This window comes from Saccopteryx bilineata, chromosome 5, assembly GCF_036850765.1.
Source record: "Saccopteryx bilineata isolate mSacBil1 chromosome 5, mSacBil1_pri_phased_curated, whole genome shotgun sequence".
NCBI lineage: Eukaryota > Metazoa > Chordata > Mammalia > Chiroptera > Emballonuridae > Saccopteryx > Saccopteryx bilineata.
In genome coordinates, this window is record NC_089494.1 from 28,217,772 (window position 1) to 28,236,560 (window position 18,789).

Genomic DNA, 18,789 nt, shown 5'->3' on the forward strand with positions numbered 1-18,789 from the left:
AGTTTGGTTCTGTTTTTTTTTGGCAAAGCTAAAGAAGCACTACAACTGTGTTCCCGAACACATGGATTAGTGTTCATTTCTAGGATTGCTAGCCACAGTGTGGTCCTGGATATGGATAGGGTTGTCAGCAGATGGCTCGTGTAGAGTGGAGTAGAGTACAATGATTAAAGTAATGTTATAAAGTTGATTTTATCTTTGTTTGATAGACATTATGTACCTCTTGGGTGCCAGACACTGTGCTTGGTAGGTGACAGTTTAAAAAGAAAAGGGGAGGTTTAAGAGAGGTTTCAGGAATAAGATCTTTTAACTCAGAAGTGAATCAACTGGAGCTAAGACTGAGAGTTTTAATACTGGGGAAAGAAGAAAGTTATAATTTCTAGCAAATGAGATGGGAAAATGAAAGAAAAAATTTTGAGACATGAACTTCAGAAAAGGGGCAAGTGAGGATAATGCATGCATATGTCTAGACCTGAAAAAGTAGCAGTGCTGGTTTCAAATATAAAGTAGTGGGAAGCTACTCAGCAGGAACTATTATTTAATTAACAAGTAAAATGGAACCAGAAGTTACTTTTCCAATAAGCTTTCCTTGACTAATATTTCCACATTATAGAGTATAGAATTCATTGTCTACTTACCCCTAAGAACTTACCAGCACACCTTGTATGTTCCTTGCTATCACCTTGCTTTATAAATTCATGTCATTTTTAGCTTGTAATTATTTACCCTGTTCCTGCATCACATGGACCTTCTTCTACTTCACAGAGAAACTTGCACCTTGCTGTGGACAAGTAGTTGAATAAACACTTGTGACATGTATGTTGAATGAAGATTGGAACCAGCCATTAGTTTATGTTATTAAACCCCAACAGTGAGACCCACAGCAATTCACAGCTAAAAATCTGTTTTTTTTATTCAGTAATGCAGAGTTATACTGGAGGCTGATTAATAAGCCAGTCTTTTGAAATGTCACCACAATAAAATCCTTGACAGATACAACACAACTAGGTATATCATTAAAATATATTATTAACAGAATAAAAGCCTAGAATCAGAACATTGGTTGGTAACATAGAAGCTTTACGGAGGCAGTAATTTAGGAGCTAGTCATATTTTAAATTTGCCATCAGTAATTCTTTATTGAAGGCCAGAAGTTAGAACAAATTGAGCTAGTGTAAGTTAGCACCGTGGTTTTATACAAGATTCTGGAAAAAGTAGGATTTTTAAGTGAGAGCTTTTAGACCAGAAATTACAAAGACTTATGTGCACCAGGCATGAAAATTTGTGGAAACTCTGAACCTCTTGTTACTTTTTTTCTTTGCCAGGTGAAAACTTGATGTTGACATTAGTTTGGGTTTTATCTTTAACAAATCAAATAGCTTTGTTTGAACTCATTTTATCAACTAGTCAGAGAGGTTAACCATTGTAATGGACTCATGCTCCTTGCTACAAGATATGGAGCAACTGTACTTTGAATAACTTACTATAAACAACAAGGGGTTTTGTCTAGTACATTGAAGGCTTTATAAAGGCATTCTTTTTTCTTTAGACTATTTATTGATTTCTTTTTTTTTTTTTAGAGAGGGGGAGTGAGAGAGACAGAGAAATGGGGGAGAGGAGGGAAGTATCAACTCATAGTAGTTGCTTCCTGTATGTGCCTTGACTGGGTAACCCCAGGGTTTTGAACCAGCGACCTCAGTGTTCCAGGTTGACACTTTAACCACTGTGCCATCATAGGTCAGGCCTATAAAGGTATTCTTTTAGAACATTATTTATTTCTGTTGGTTAGGGAATCCATGTTTAAGGCAGGCTTGGTGTTGGCAGCTTGTGCCTAAGGTCACCCCTTAGTTTGGGTAGACATGGTTTGTTTTTCAGAGCAAGTTGAAAAATTTGGCTTAGTTTTTGTGATTTGCCCATCTATTTGAGAAATGAAGTTGCACTATAGGGATTCTTGTCTTTGTATACAAAACCTTCTCTGATTCTATTGCTTTGTTCTTAAATGGGAACTCCTAGAGATGCCTGGAGCATCTCACCTACTGAAGTGGATTGTGGGGCAGGAGATCATTTTAACATTGAATGTTCTCTAGGATCTTGACTGTGTGGGATAGCCTTTCTGGGCCCCTAGTCTCCCATCAATTCTAGTAGTTGAGCTCATATGGTGGGACCTTATGAACCTTTCAAGTGTATTCAAAGAGTAAGTAACAAGGTCAGACCTTTCAGTAGGAAACTTTCAGATACGAGCCTGAAACCATTCTCTGCATCTTCATGAATCTTCCTCCTCTGCCTGTCAACGTGTGACCTCATGGTGTTCTTTGCCTCTGATAGCTGTTTCTTTCCCCTCCTCCTTTCCCTCTGCAGACATGCCTTGAGCTGGAACGTTACCTACAGACAGAGCCCAGACGGATCTCGGAGACCTTCGGCGAGGACCTGGACTGCTTCCTGCACGCGTCCCCTCCTCCATGCATTGAGGAGAGCTTCCGGCGCTTGGACCCCCTGCTGCTCCCCGTGGAAGCGGCCATCTGCGAGAAGAGCTCGGCAGTGGACATTTTGCTCTCTCGGGACAAGTTGCTATCTGAGACCTGCCTCAGTCTCCAGCCAACCAGCTCTTCTCTAGACAGCTACACAGCCGTCAACCAGGCCCAGCTCAACGCAGTGACCTCATTAACGCCCCCGTCATCCCCTGAGCTCAGCCGCCATCTGGTCAAAACCTCACAGACTCTCTCAGCCGTGGATGGCACAGTGACGTTGAAACTGGTGGCCAAGAAGGCTACACTTAGCTCAGTCAAGGTGGGAGGGGTGGCAACAGCAGCAGCAGCCGTGGCGGCAGCTGGGACAGTTAAGAGTGGACAGAGTGACAGTGAACAAGGAGGGGTAGGGGCTGAGGCATGCCCCGAAAACAAGAAGAGGGTTCACCGCTGTCAGTTTAATGGGTGCCGGAAAGTTTATACAAAAAGCTCCCACTTAAAGGCCCACCAGAGGACTCACACAGGTAGTGGTACAAGTTGGCCGCACGTCGTTTCTTCTTTTTCCTCCTTTAGCCTTCTGGTGGGAAGGGCTTCTCTTTGTTCCAAGAAATGGCACCCCTGCCAACTGGGAGGTGATAGAGAGGCAGGAGGGCCTGGGTGGGGAGGCAGATGACTCACTGTGTCCTTATCTCCAGATGTCCTGAGGACAGGACATGGGCTTGTCCCTTGCGGGCTGTGGGGCCCTTTCAGAGGCCATGCCAACCTCAGCATAAGATCGCACAGCTCCGGGGATGCCTGAATGGGGGCTCTGGTGCTGTGACTCACAGCTCTATGTGATGCACACACTTGTCACATTCTGAAACTTTTCATTGTTTTAGGAATGTAGTGCTGCAGTTGTGATTAACACTGGAATCTGAGGGGGAACGTTTGAAAGAATTCACAGTTAAACAAGGTAGCCGGGGTGTCCCCATTCACTGTTTTCCCAGCATCCCTGGTTTTTCATCAAAGTCACCAACAGCAGGAGGGTTTCAGAGTTCATTAGATGTGATCATTCTATAATTAATTGGCATCTCCTCTTTTGCATTGTTCTCTGGCGCATGCTTTATGGAGAGATGGCAGAATGGCTTTTTAATGAGCTTGCTCCTGAGAAGTTGCTAAAGTGATTATATTGCTATGTGTGTGGTAGGGGCGGGTGGGGGCTGACGGGGACTGTATATTTTCCTCAGGACTTCCATAGTGACTCCCAGAAATCAGACTGATCTTTGGAGCAAGGGGATAATTTCCAGGAGTGGGGTTTACAGAGAAAAGGCTGAGATTGGCGTCTTCCTTGAAACTGGTCTTTGTTCTCTGCTTTGAGATGGAAGCTTAGGGCTGGTGTCTCTTCTTGGTATCAGCATCCTGGGAACATTTGCTGTCATTGGTGGGTTTTTAGCGAGTCCGTGACAGTGTGTTGCCTATATGATTTTTGCCTGCTGTGTGCATAGTACAAGCTGAATAGGGAAAACTCCAAATGTACACACAACAGAATGAGATATTGTTGAAGACAAGTGGGTGGTGAATCTAAGCGAGGAAGTGTCTGGTGAGAGTTCTTTTTGGGCTCACCACTTGCCTTTCCGCTACTCTCTGGTGGTTTGTGGACAGTGTCACCAAGAAAATTGCAGTGCAACGTTCATTGGCTGGAAAGGGTTAACTCTGCCACTAACTAGCTCTGTGACCTTGAGCATGTCCCTTTATCTCACAGGCCTCATTGTCCACATCTATCACATAATCTGGTTCTTAAAGCCATTTTCAGCTCTACTGTACCAGTCTGCGAAATGTCTATGTTTGGTACAGTAGAACTTTCCTGAAGTAGGGCTGTGTAACATGTGACTAAAAGAAATCACCGCTGTGAACCACAAAGTTATTGCTATGGGAGGGTGAGGACTGATACTGCTTCCTTGTAGCCCAGGACTTAGGCAAGTACTCCTCTAGTTCTGAGCCCAGTTTCCCTTGTGGCTCTTGCTGGGTTCATGAGAAGGTCTCCTAATGGAACTTGTGAGCCCTGTGGCTCAGGTGCAGAGCCCCACTCACAGCTTCCCATCAGAGCCTGGGTTCAAGTTCTCCACCCCACGTACACCCAGGGTGATGCTTCCTATTGTCAGCATTATTCCTCTCTGAAATTGTCCTGAAGGTCGTTTCTTTCTCAAGTCAGTGAGTAATGACAAGACTTTGCAGTGTTCCAGGCTTCAGTTGTGATTCACCTCCCGCTCCCCACAGGAAACCAGAGAAAGCAGGATGAGGCCAGACTATTGAATTTTGTTAGGGGTGTGGAATTCATGATATGGACACATTTCTGAAATATTGACACTACGACAGGCCACATCCTGCCTAGTATGGTGACTGGCAGCTCTGGGGCAGCAGAGATTCCTTTTTGTGTGTGTGCGCGGGGGTGGGGGGGGTGGGGGGGGGTGGGGGGAGTGGTAAGCCAGAGCATTTTCTTCTTTTTCTTATCCCATCTTCCCAACAGATGTGTCAGAAGGGTAACTCTTTAGTTACCAAGCTACGGCCCGCAGGCCGCATGCAGTCCCCTGAGGCCATTTATCCGGCCCCCGCCGCACTTCCGGAAGGGGCACCTCTTTCGTTGGTGGTCAGTGAGAGGAGCATAGTTCCCATTGAAATACTGGCCAGTTTGTTGATTTAAATTTATTTGTTCTTTATTTTAAATATTGTATTTGTTCCCGTTTTGTTTTTTTACTTTAAAATAAGATATGTGCAGTGTGCATAGGGATTTGTTCATAGTTTTTTTTATAGTCCGGCCCTCCAGCGGTCTGAGGGACAGTGAACTGGCCCCTGTGTAAAAAGTTTGGGGACCCCTGCTTTAGAGCGATGTGGAATTCGGTGCTTTGGGAGACATTGTGTACTCAGGTGATTGTCAAGGTGGAGCTCATGCTGTGTCCCAGCACCTATAACTACTTCACATTTGGGGGACTGAAGTGGAAAGGCTCCTCCACGTCGGGAATTCACTCGGGGACGGGGCAACACGCGGAATGAATGAGAGCGAGGTTCTGTAGTCAGGTGGACTTGGGTTTGAGCTCTGGCGCTACCATTCCCTAGATGTACGACCTGGATAAGTTATTTATCTCCATTAAGTCTCGTCTTCCTCATCTGTAAAATAGGGACAATTGTGTTTACCTCCTAGATTGTCTTGAAGATTAGATAATGAGACACTATATATAAAATACAAGAGCTTATTAAAAGTTAGTAGTAGGGCCTGACCTGTGGTGGCGCAGTGGATAAATCATTGACCTGGAAATGCTGAGGTCGCCGGTTCGAAACCCTGGGCTTGCCTGGTCAAGGCACATATGGGAGTTGATGCTTCCAGCTCCTCCCCCCTTCTCTCTCTCATCTCTGTCTCTCTCTCTCCCTCTCTCTCTCCTCTCTAAAACGAATAAATAAATAAATAAAAATTAAAAAAAAAAAAGAAACTCCCTATTAAAAAAAAAAAGGATAGTAGTAGGGTTAAGTTTAGGGGTAGTTATTTTTATTGCTGTTGACATTGATTAGTGATGATTTCATGAAAAAAACAGATTTATGTAAATGGACAATAAGCTACTTAGCCAACGTTAAATACAATAAAAAAGCGAGAAGCTTTTCTGTCCTCACTCCCGCACTTTTCAGTGTCAGTTAGGGGGGACGATGCTCACGGTCATCAGCTGTGGAGGGTGAAACTGCATGTGCGGGCATTGGCCACTGAGGCTGGCACTCGTGTAGCCCAGGGCTTTTCTAAGACAACACAAGAAGCAATTGCCTCGCATCCTCAGAGCCAAGCATGGAGGGAAAAGTAGGTGCTATAAGAAAGAGAGACAGGACAGAGGCAGAGGTGGGGATGAAGGATGGGGAGAGGGAATATGAATTAATTTGGATTAAATGGATGAGAATCAGAAATATTTATTTGGAATTGGTGTAAACGGGGCTCATGGGAAACTGAAAACAAAGGTGATAATTTATGTGGCGTGGATGAACTAAGAATAATGAAAAAAGCATGAAGGATGGAATCAGATTAAATGCTAACATACCAAGGAAATGGAGCAGTAAAAGCTTGAGGGCAAAGGTATATGGTGCTGGGAACTCAAGAAAAGCCTGCAGACATAAGTGAGTGGATGGGGGAGAGCTGCTGACCGAATGTTGAAGTAAAGTGTTTAAAAAATGGATTCTGGTTGAATTTAGGCAAGCTGTTTTAACACAGAGCTTACTTTAATTCAGTGAAAATATTTGCTTATATTTCGGTTGGGGAAGTATTTAGGAACAGGAGAAAAAGAGTGTGAGAGAGAGAGAGAGAGAGAGAGAGAAACCATCCAGGGGAAATGGGAAATATTGGCATTTTGTTCTCTAGTTATATGCTCTCTCTTCTAATATGTTCATATGTTGAAAGGAGACATTTGCAAAAATGAAATAAAATAAAACGTGTGGCTCTCTGTCCATGCACAAGAAAGACAGTACTTTGTTGGGAAGGTGAAATTGCTTGCATTGAGGAATTTTTAACTTAGTCTTTATATATAGATAGAATTTAGAATTTATTGAGCTGGAAGAGGTATCTCCCTGCCACCCTCACCAGTTTGGCTGTTTTTTGAGGATGCTGAATCCTTTAAACTTTTTGCCCTGGAGGATGTTAGGCAATGAGGTGATTTTTTTTTTCAGGTAGCAGATGTTCAAGTTGGTAGCTGGGGCATGAATACTGGTTACCCAAGGAGGAGAAGTTATGGATGTGGGAGCCAGAGGTGTGGGTGATGGAAGAAGATGAGGCAGGCCTGGGACAAAGGGATTATTGTGAAGTAACAGAATCTCTGTGAAAGGAAGCATATAAAAACGGACATATGGTTTATTCATTGGGAAGAGCACTTAGTGCTGGCGTGAGTGTAAAAATGTCCTTTAGCAGCCAAGCCATTATGACCTCTCTCTGCCACTCTGTTTTCTGGTCTTTGTGTAATACAGTTTTCTTTCTCAGTAATTCAACTGAATTATGATCATAATTTTATTCATCTTCTTAGAATCAGCTCAATAATCCTTACATTGTGATGTAGGGGAAACCTTTACTTTCAGTTTTCTAAAAATCACTCTATTATGCTCATTTTAGTAAAAATCAATTTGTTAAAATGGTAATAGATTTTATGCAAAAAGAAAACGAATTCTTTTTTACATTTCTTTTTTATCACATCTGAGGTTAGGGGGGAAAAAGCCTGCTATAGAAATGATGCTTTGTGTTAAATGAGCAGACATTTCTAGTATGGAGATTTATATAAAAGCATGTTCACATTTATACTAGTAAGAGTGAGTCATGTTGGTAAAGTCAGGACAAAGGCCAGCAATGGAATCTTTGGTCGTTGGTCACAGAGGAGGGAGCAAAGAGGCCGTGCTTCTCACATGTGCTGTCTGGAGGGCTCCTTCCGGATGGTGATGAGGACATTCTAGATTTTGCAATGAAGGAGGTAAAGGGATGTTTTCAGGTGGAAAGGTAATACCAGTGTGCAGTTAGCATTTTATATCTGCTTTGGGGTGGGTCATAATGAATCAAGATGTATCACAACCTTTTAAGTTTAATCAGGACTTAGGAAAATTGTTTTTAAATGAAAAGGTGGCTAAAGATATTACAAACAAACAAGATGAATGTTATGTTTAAGAAGCAAACAAAAGTGCTTATTTTATACATATAATGAAAGTTCTTTACAGTTTGAAATTCATTTATTTTGCGTATTCAACAAACAAAGCATTTGCTTTGCATTTTTCGAAGTCTTCTACAAATATACTGCTCACAAAAATCGGGATATTTCAAAATGAAAAGGAAGCAAAAAAAGGAAGCATTTGATTTTTTATTAAGCAAGGACATCAGAAAAGCAAACGACAAATCAAAGTTGATTATGCAAATGAGATGCAAAACCAACTTTTATTTCATTGGTGAAAATGCACTATACAAAAGGCTGAAAATACTGAGTATCTGCCCATTCCCTGGTCCCCTAATTTTTGTGAACATTGTAGTAGCCCTTTTAATCTTCATATTAATATGATGACATAGGTACTATTTTAATGTCATGAATGAGGAAAATGAGATCCAGAGAAGTCAAGTACCTTGCGCACCTTCACAGAGCTCCTGGGTGTCTGGTTCTGGATTCCAACAAAACATTATTGCTCTGTCCAGGCTCTTTTATGCTAACTAATGAGGGGGAAAGAAGTCAAGGAGATATTTTTCTTAACCCATTATTAAGAGGAAATGGGAAACATCCTAGTTTAAATACAAATTGACAATGAAACTACTTTAAGTGTCTTCTAAATAGATAAAAATTGGGAGGATCTTGAAGACATAGTGCCTCATCAAATGACCAAGACCTAGAACAAGGAAATTACAAAGGAGCAGTCTTCCATTTCCAGGCCCATTATTGTTACTACTATAGCTACTATGACTGTGGTCATTACAGTTAAACCATTTTTTTAACCTTAGAATTAGAGAGAGACTTCCTTATAACTATCCCAGTATACACTCATTAAAATGACAAATGTTAACAGTGTATACCTATAAAATAAGAAAGGCAAACATTATCACATATAGGGGAAACTGAGGACCAAAAATGTAAAAATGGCATAGCCCAAGTTATAGGATCCTCCATGGGCAGAATTAAAATTTGACTAGTATTTCCTGTCCCTTAGGCTTGCATCTTATTTAACAGATCATCTTGCTTCTTATTTACTTTGTTCATTCAGCCATTCCGTCAATGGGTATTAAGTGCCCGTAGATGTTAGGCCCTGTGTCACGAAGGGAGCAGCAGAGGAGAAAGGAAAGGCAGTTTGTAGAGTGGGAGAGCTAAAGGCAGACAGAGCGTTAACTGGGAGTAGGGGCTCCTATTAGTGGTCAGAAGCAGCATGGATGATTCGGGATAAAAAAAAGTTGCTTTTCTCTTTCTGGGCAGAGTGTTTATTGATGCTGTTTATGTTTTTAAATGATGCCAATATGATAGTACACTAATTTGTATAAATAGAAGTTCTAATTCAAGGTCAGGCCTATTAGCAGGCCAAAATTGAATGCCTTTGTTTAGAACTCTAGGGGGCCCAGCCACCACTTTTAACCTCCTTAGTGCTATAGATAAGAATTCTTTGAATTTATACAATAGCAACTGAAATGGGGCAATTTGAAGACATTAAAGGACCTATAATGTGCTGAGACACATGGCTGCTAATGTTTATCCATGTGTTGAGGCAGAAACTCATTAAACCCCAATTATGGGATGGAAGCTAGAATAAGGGTTAACTGTTAAGTTCACAAGGTGGAGAGAGTTTAATAGCGTTTGATATCTTGGATTTAGCATGTTCAAGATTTAAGAGAAAGAGTTGTTAAGGAGTGTGAATGAGGTGGTAGAAAACAATTTATGGGAGAATTTTATGATTCAGAAAATCTTTTGAGTTTCACTGATAATTTAGCAGCATGCTAGCTATTAACATTTATGAAGATAAAATTAGGGAAACATATTTGGGTAGAATATTTTAAACTCAACATATACACAGCAAGCACATTTATTTTATCATTATAATATGGTAATAAATGTAGGCTTTGCGAGATGCCTATTGCAGATGTCCTTTTAATGGATAATTAGTAGTCACAAAGTAAATAAACATATTACAATAAAAATGGAGGAGAAAATAAAAACATGAAATTAATACATATTTCATCATACATTATTTATCAAAAACCCAGTTATGAGACACTCACTATTCTTTTTTTTTTTTTTACAGAGACAGAGAGTCAGAGAGAAGGATAGACAGGGACAGACAAACAGGAATGGAGAGAGATGAGAAGCATCAATCATTAGTTTTTCATTGCACGTTTGCAACACCTTAGTAAGTTGTTCATTGATTGCTTGCTTTCTTATATGTGCCTTGACCGTGGGCCTTCAGCAGACCGAGTAACCCTTTGCTGGAGCCAGCGACCTTGAGTTCAAGCTGGTGGGCTTTTTTTTTTTTTCTCAAAGCAGATGAGCCGGTGCTGGCGACCTCGGGGTCTCGAACCTGGGTCCTCTGTATCCCAGTACAACGCTCTATCTACTGCGCCACCACCTGGTCAGGGCACACTCACTATTCTTTACCCCATCTCTGAAGACCTCGCTTTTGATGCAAAATCCTGAAATACGTTTTCATAAAGCCGTTATATTTGGAAACTAATCACAAAAGAGAATAGAGCATGAGTTGGGGGTGGGAGGTAGAAAGAAGGGAAGAGAATAGTGGCATCTCGTTCAGAAAAGGCAGTGAAATAATAGAATTTTATAAATTTGAGGATTTACACATTAGGCCATCTCTGATTGATAGAGGAGAGAACTGGAAGGGTTATGAGAAATCTGTACAGTCGAAGGAATGACACTGGGAAGACCACATGTGAACTTTAAAGAAAACTATTCCCTTTAATAACTAGATAATGTATGGAGCATTTCTATGATAATGTTACTGACCGTGATGATCTTGGCTATTCTGTACATACTGTATTCGGAGGTTTGAGGAAAGTTAAATGGAGCTTTGTAAAGAGTGCAGGTTAGGATGATATAAAAATGAATTGGTGTTAGGCAGTATTTCTTATGTCTCCTGAAGTTGAAACATTAGTGAAGTGCTTTTATGTGAATCAGAAAAAAAGGAGTTTTAAGAAAGTCATATGTAAAAATAAAGGGGAAAAAACCAACCTTTTTTTTTTAAGTTTTGGAATAATTCTTTTTAAAAAATTAGTTAAAGTATAAGGACAGATTAAAAAATATGTATAAAATGGTGTGCTTTTCTTTGAAAAATAACCAATTTGAATTTAGTAGAAATTATAGTTAAAACCTTGAAAATGGATCCTGAGAAATAATACATTTTATGTAAGGAAGTTAGTTCTGATAAATGAGTGGAGCTCTTTGGGGAGGCAATTTACCATGGACATATGTTTAATGGGACCCAGAGTTCTGCCAGCCCACTCAAGTGCCAATGGAGAGAGCCTGGCTCTGTCTACCAGACAATTTTGATTTGCCCCACCCTTATGGAGGTGAAGTGAATAACCCTGGGCAAACCTGTTTCTGAAATTTCAGTTCCTTCCTTCTTCCTCATGCCCTACCTTATACCTGATGTTGTCCTGCACTGAGTCACTCCCTGCCCTTGAGGCCTTCCTTTACGTCAGCAAGGATCTGGTGGCAGTACACCATGCAGGGGTAGATTATACATACATTCTTCAACTAGTGTTGTACAGTGAAATCTTTTACTATTGGAATTTATAATGGTCAAATGTGGGAGACTGTTAATGGAACTTCGGGAATTGGCAAGCAAGTAGAAAGAAAAGCTGGGGTATGTTGGGGCTGGAGCGGCATTCCCCGCATCCACTCCAACCCTGTCCCCTCCCCTGCTGCTAGACTTTCTACATTTTCTAAGAGTCACTGCTTTTCAACCATTTTAAAAAGTAATATATTGTCATGGCATTTATTAAGCTAAATGTTAGTAGCAGCAAGACCATTCAAAGTAATCGGAAGTTAGTGTCTTTTGAATGTGCTGGTTATTTGGCCAACCAGTGCTGGTGTTGTTCCCATTCCTACAATGTTTCTATGTTCAGTTGCCAGTGTTAGGACCTGACTAACCTATATAATGGAGGTCAAGCCACTAAAATTAAAAAAAAAAATTTTTTTTTTTAATTTACTGATTTTTAGAGAGAGGAGGAGATACCGATTTGTTATTTTACCTTTCCACCTTACCTTCATTGGTTGATTCTTGTATGTTCCCTGACCGGGGATCGAACCTACAACCTTGGCATACCAGGATGACTCTAACCAACTGAGCTACCCAGTTAAGGCACCACTTAAATTATTTAAGTGTCTCTAGTCAGAATAAGTTTTTCATGGCCTGTCCCATATTTCTGTTCACCCTACCTACTCCTTTATCCTCTGTGCTTGTTGACGTGGGAACTAACCCAGGATTGGACCTCATCCCTTAAGCTTTTAGGGATGGAAGACCAGGGTTCCCTTTTACCAGCTCCTCATGGGACTGGGTAATCCCACATCAGACCTGCTCGGCAGAAGTCCTTCCTTTTCGGATTCTGCATCTTTTTCTTTCTTCACTTCAAAGGTTATCTACAGGTTAGACTCCTTTATTTTGTTTGCAAAATAAAATGTATTTTTAATTTAAAACTCATTTTATATTATAAAGCACTCATCTGGTATCATAAAACATAACAAGTTTTTGTGTAGTTGTTTCTTCCCTCAGAACGTATCCTTCAATTACTATAACTGACATTCAATTTATGGAATTCAGTAAAGTAAAACAGTACTGCACATACTGTTTTCAGGCAAACAGTGTAAAGTTTTTTTTTAATTCCAAGTTTTTTGGAATAGAATAATTTGAACCATTTCACTAGTTGAGATCAAGCTGATTGAAAGCCATCAATCCTTTTGTTGCAGGCAGGAAGCCAGAAGTCATTCTCAGTTGAGGAAATTCTTTTCCTTCATGGTAGAGTATTGCCTAGTTAGGTGTGTTATGGGGTGTATGTAATGTCTTCCTCTAGAACCCTTGTTTTCATATCAAGGAGATTTTGTAAGAAGGACTATAGATTGTTCTAATATCAAAGCCATTGTTAAGTGAGAGAGGTCCTAGGAGTCTAATGTAGAATTATATAATCCATGTCCTGATGAATAGAACCCAAGAAAAAGGTTGAGTCTGGTGCATATTTTACTGTATACAAGAGTAGCAAGATGCACTAGGAAATGTTTTAGAATAGCTATGCGGTAGTCCTGTTTAAAAGCTGTCTGTCTTCATTTTGTGAGTTTATGTGATTTAATGTCACCTCACTGGAATTCATTAGTGTGATTATGAACTTACAATATGGTGTTTGAATCCCCTTACTATAGGATATACACACTCTTCAGCTGTACTCAACTTCTATTGTTGAAAGGAAATGATGATTTTTTCATACTGAATTTTCAATTGGTCATGAGCTTATTGAAGCTAGTACTGGTATTTTAAAAAGAGCAACAAAAGGTACATCTTCCTTCTCTGATAGACGTAATAAGACATTTTATGTTCCTAGTGTTCAGCAGAGAGTGTCAGAAAATCAATATGAATAAATTCAAGTACACAGGCCTCAGACTATTCGAGAATGTATGAATGGCAAAATGACGGTATACATTATTAAGTATTTTTTGCTTCACCCACATGTAAATATTAGCACTTAGGAAAGGTGCCATAGACTACTTAGAAATTTAGAAGGCAATTTGCTGGCTTTTTTGTTCTTTCTTTTCCATTCTTTCTTATTGTTGTTTAGTGTCTCAAAGCTTACAACTAATCTGAATTTGAAACTAAATACTGTCATTACAGAAGATTTTTTTCTGAGTCCTTCCAATTTCTCTGGGGACAAAAGAATGGCCGCTTGAAGCAGTAGAGAAACAGTAATTAGGGCAAATAGTAATAGTGTGCATGATTGAGGAAAATGTGAAGAAGGGAGGGAGAAAATGCAACAGACAGAGTTGTACAGCCTGTTACTAGGAAACCACATCAGCATTAAATACAGTGTGCTAATTGGCTATCCTGTTTCTGCCTGGGTACCAGCCTGGGCCTGCTACACAGCTGTTTCTGCTCTTTCTGGTTGCTAGGTAACTGCATCATTTCCACCACCCCCCCTTTGTATTCTGGAGGCTAATTGGCTACTTCTGCTCCTGGTGTTGCTGCTGGGTACCAGTCTGGGCCTGCTGCTCTGCTGTTTTCCAAAGGGATTTAGTGGGGGGAGGGGAGGAAAAGGGAAAGGAAGATATGCTGGCAATTAATGGAGCATAAGTGCAAATTCTACACAATGTCTGGCACCTGCGTCCCCTCTTCCTGCTTTCTCAACTAAATCCTTCAGCTAAGAAAATGTTAGAATCTTAGTCTTCCTTTTCTCTGCATACCTTTTGAATAGGATTTAAAGAACACAAGATATTTGAAGGCATTACTTAAATAATGGATTCGGTCTTCTTTAGAAGGAACTAGCAAATTTTTACACATCTATATTGGATGTGGGCATGATAGAATGTATGCAAACATTAAAATCACTAACTTATTAACCAGGCAGCCTCTTTAACATCTTAAGGGTAGTTCAACGTTATCTCTTAATGAACCAAATTCCTTTGTAGTCATTCTTTTTGATATCATATGGAGTATAAAGAAGTAATACGGACTAAAAAAGATTGTGGGATTTTCCCAAATGTCTTACTCATTCAGAAGGAGCAAAGGGAAGTTTCTAGGCTCATGACTTTGCATTACAGATTTCATTCTCGTGGTGGGCACAGCACATGTCTCAAGTACTTTTTGGTGATATGTTGTATTTAAACCTAGAAATAATGCATGTTTTGAATACCTTATTTTCTTTCCTTATAACAACAAACAATTGTGGTACAAAATAAACCTAAATCAGTTTTGTGATTTTAAAAACGTGTAATTACTTTCCATATAGTTGCATCTCCTATTTAAGTAGAGGTTTCCATTTCATCAATAGGGAAATTTTCACTGGAACTGTGGGGAGAAAGATGCTTTAGAAGTGAAGTGAAGTGATCCTTCAAGAAGGTTTCACGTTAAATAGTTGAGAAAGTGCATGTAAATTGGGGCTCCTTAAAGAGGCCGCTTCATCCCCCTGGGAAGGAGCTGTTTTATTGAGAGAACTCAGAGCATGTTGTGTGACTGTGCACAGACGTAGTTAGCAAAGGCAACTCTTACTTCACGCTAATGGCTGGTGCTGGTTTCTCATACTAATGAGATCTACCACCCCCTATTGAAAGTGAAGCAGGAGGAGCTCTATTCTGAGCAGTAAGCCCTGCCACTCGTAAGATCAGATCAGGCTCTATGGAATCAATTCTGCTTGAAGTATCCTTAAAATAGCTAGAAGGCCTCGAACTGGGCTAGGATCAGAGAGAGAGAAAACTGCATGTACCAGAGATCTCAAGGAAACCAACTAGCCATTAGTAATATTCAAACTGCACAAGGAAAGCTTATTATCAGAGGATAACTACAGAACACGTAGAGTCCTATTTCTGCTATTTCTATTAATAGGACAAGCTATTCATCACTCAGAAATATTTGTCCATTAAAGGACTTGCCCATTTGGCCTGACCAGGCGGTGGCGCAGTGGATAGAGCGTCAGACTGGGATGTGGAGGATGCAGGTTCGAGACCCTGAGGTCGCCAGCTTGAGCCCAAGGCTGGCTCGAGCAAGGGATCACTCGGTCTGCTGTAGCCCCCTGGTCAAGGCACATAAGAGAAATCAATCAATGAACAACTAAGGAACCGCAACGAAGAACTTATGTTTCTCATCTCTTTCTGTTCCTGTCTGTCTGTCCCTCTCTCTGACTCTCTCTGTCTCTGCCACAAAAAAAAAAAAAAAAAAAGACTTGTCCATTTGATTATCAGGAACCATCTTGACAAGTTTTGTATTCTGACTTTGGGAAGGGGTGTTTTTGATTGTTTTAGTGTTTAGTCTTTGCTGATGGCAGATTGTCAGAATAACAACTTTCCACGTATGTTATGGATTGTCCCTTGTTGGACGAAGCAGGACACAGGGTGAAAAGTTCAAAGAAGTCCTGGATGTTTGTCTTGTCCACCACTCTTCAGCCATCCGTTGGGTGTGGTTGTTTTGTGTATCTGCATTCTGGCACTGGGGAGACCTGGGAATCTCAAGGCAAGGCTCTTTGAAAAGGCTGACGTAGTCATGGTTAGCCTCAGCCATAAACAAGCCCAGGACTCGCTCCCAAACTTCCTCTCTTTCTTTATGCTCTTCTGGTGGCAGATTTGTTTTCCTTTGGACATCTCCATGTTTAAAGTTATAGTGGGAGGACAGGCATGCTCTGGGGATGGATGAAAGGAGATCTTCCATGAGTTGCTTCAACCTTATGGTTCTCCTCAGTTTTAAAATCCTGCCTGGTGAATTCTCATCTCCACAGAAAGTTACTACCTCTTATTTGAGGTAAATCAGTGACAAGCCTGGGAAAGAGGAATCTGTTGTCTGCTGGCTGCCCTGCAGGGCTGCTGCTAACCTGTATTATGCCTTTGAGAGACTCCAAAAAAGGTGCCTCTTCCACGGGGCAGACACTGCCTTGTACTCAGCCCCCCTTAGCCCTTCAGTTGGACCCTGTGCTCACACCCTCACATGGCTGCCTGCTCACCACAGGAGCTGATCCACTCCGTTAGGCCTTCCCTGACCCTTCAAGAACTTGTGAGGCTAATGAGGTTCCAGTAGGAACATGAAAGTCACACGACTGTTCAAGAGGGGACATTGGAGCCTCCTCTCAATGGTTAAAGAGGCCATTATGTGTGAGAGAAGAACTTTTAGCCCAGCTGTTCTCCCCAAATATATGATCATTAGTTGCCTAATGCAGCAATTCTCAACTTGGGCCAATTCTGCCCCTCAAGGGACATTTGCCAGTGTCTGGAGACATTTTTTGGTTGTCACATACTGAAGGGGAGCGGGGTTTGCTGCTGGCTTTTGGTAAGTGGAAGGCAGGGATGCTGTTACACATCCTACAGTGCACCGGGCACCCCCACAAGTCACCTGGCCCTAAATGTGAGCGGTGCCAAGGTGGACACACACTGGCCTAATGCAATCTTAGTTGGCCTTCACTTTTTCTTTTTGGATTACGCTGCACCACCAGCAAAATACTTCCTTTTCTTTTAAGACCACCAAACAGGTCTTGCTTTCCTTTTTATGATCTTTTAAAAGTTGACTAAATATAAAAATTGTATAATTCATTGTTTCCGTCGGGACTTAGAAGATGTGCTGTTTTATCCCCTGTGATACGAGGGAAATCTCGCCACCCCTGCCAGATGCTTAGCTTTCTAGATTTAACGGTAGTGATTGCGGCTGCTCACCGGCAACATCCTCTCCCCTCTTGCTGTAGGCTCCTGACGTGTAATAATTTAAGATTTTGCTGAGGCAGGGGTTTGAATCACATGAGCTGCCAGGCTGGTAGGTGGGAGGGAGGCTTTTAGCAGGGAAATGGGCCTAGCTGACCAGACACTAACGATCATTTTCTATCTGTCCTCTCTCACCAAATTATAACAATTGTTTCCTTGTTATCAAAAGGAGGTTGACTGTTAGGGGGGAAAAATGATTGAGGATAAATGTTTTCAAACAAAAAATAGAACTTTTATTAGGAGTATGTGGTACTTCAGTGCACTTCCGTTCACTCACTATTCCGGTTCCAGGGAGAAAGGTGCTATCTCAGGGAAAAGGATTTAAATGGCATCATCTAATGGACATATACTTTATGCTTGCATTTGTCAGGAGATGTGAATTATGCATTGGCCCTTTCAGCTACACTCACATGCATAGAAAATAATATTGTCAGACGTGTCATCCCCAGATACAATGGACAATATGCTATTATAATTGTGTGGCATTGTCCTAGCTGTTTGGAGATAATACTGCTGACATTATTCTTCTCATACATGTGAATGTGGCTGTAGGAAGTACGTGACATCTGTGTCTCTCACATAGATTAGCTTATCCTTTGCCACTTGGAGAGGTTGCGATTAGTGAGCTGGCCTCCTGGGGTCATAGTAAGTGTCATGTTTTGGGTCACAGTTGTTGTTGGACCTTAGTTTTAGGCCCAGTAGGGAATTAGTAATATTTATCTTGATGACCTGACGATGCAATTGTTGTTTAGTCAGCTCCCCAGAGCAGATGTGCTGAAGAAAGGGTAGGCTAAGGCCTTCCTCTCACATTGGCTTTGGGAATGAGAAGGCAATTGGGTATCAAGCCCAGGAATGGCTGCCTCCGTATTATGGCTTTATCCAAATAAGTAGCAATGATGATATCATCTGTATTGCTCTTCATAGTTTACCAGCTATTTTCTTGTACTTCCCTTTATTTAGCCCCCACCTACCTGTGTGGAAGATATTCTCATGACTATCATTTTATAGATGAGGAAACTGAGGCTCAGAATGATTTTTCAAGTTTTTTTCTGCCAAACTGTAAAGCCTACCCCATTGGACAGGATTTCCTTTATAAAATCAACTATATATATATATAAATCATAATATATATTTATCATATATATATTTATATATATATAAAGTTTTTTGAGGAGGGGGATAAATTAAAACAGGACAGAAATGAATTCAGTTGTGTTTATGGTTCAGCAAAATAAAGGGCTTAATATTTGCCACCCTACTTATTTCACACGTAGTATCTTGTCCAATGTGACAACAAATTCAGAAGAGCTCAGAAAACTGAATGATTGTCTTATATATTCCTATTTGTCTGTTTTGATTGAACTTAAGAATCCTTGATCTTAGTTGAATTTTTTTTCTATTTTAAGAAAGCAAGTAGCTTTGAA

The 18,789-nt window shown here is 40.8% G+C and overlaps 1 protein-coding gene across 5 annotated transcripts in view; it reads left to right on the top strand.

Moving 5' to 3' along the window:
* Nucleotides 1–18,789, top strand: part of KLF7 (KLF transcription factor 7) — a 90,558-nt gene that overhangs the window by 41,825 nt on the left and 29,944 nt on the right. For 2 of the 5 annotated variants that reach the window (XM_066278716.1, XM_066278714.1), the window contains one exon: nucleotides 2,356–2,986. In XM_066278716.1, coding sequence (XP_066134813.1) covers nucleotides 2,356–2,986 — 631 coding nt within the window. Of the gene's footprint in view, nucleotides 1–2,355; nucleotides 2,993–18,789 lie in introns of all 5 variants that reach the window. The other 3 variants (XM_066278715.1, XM_066278718.1, XM_066278717.1) reach the window with 3 other exon arrangements.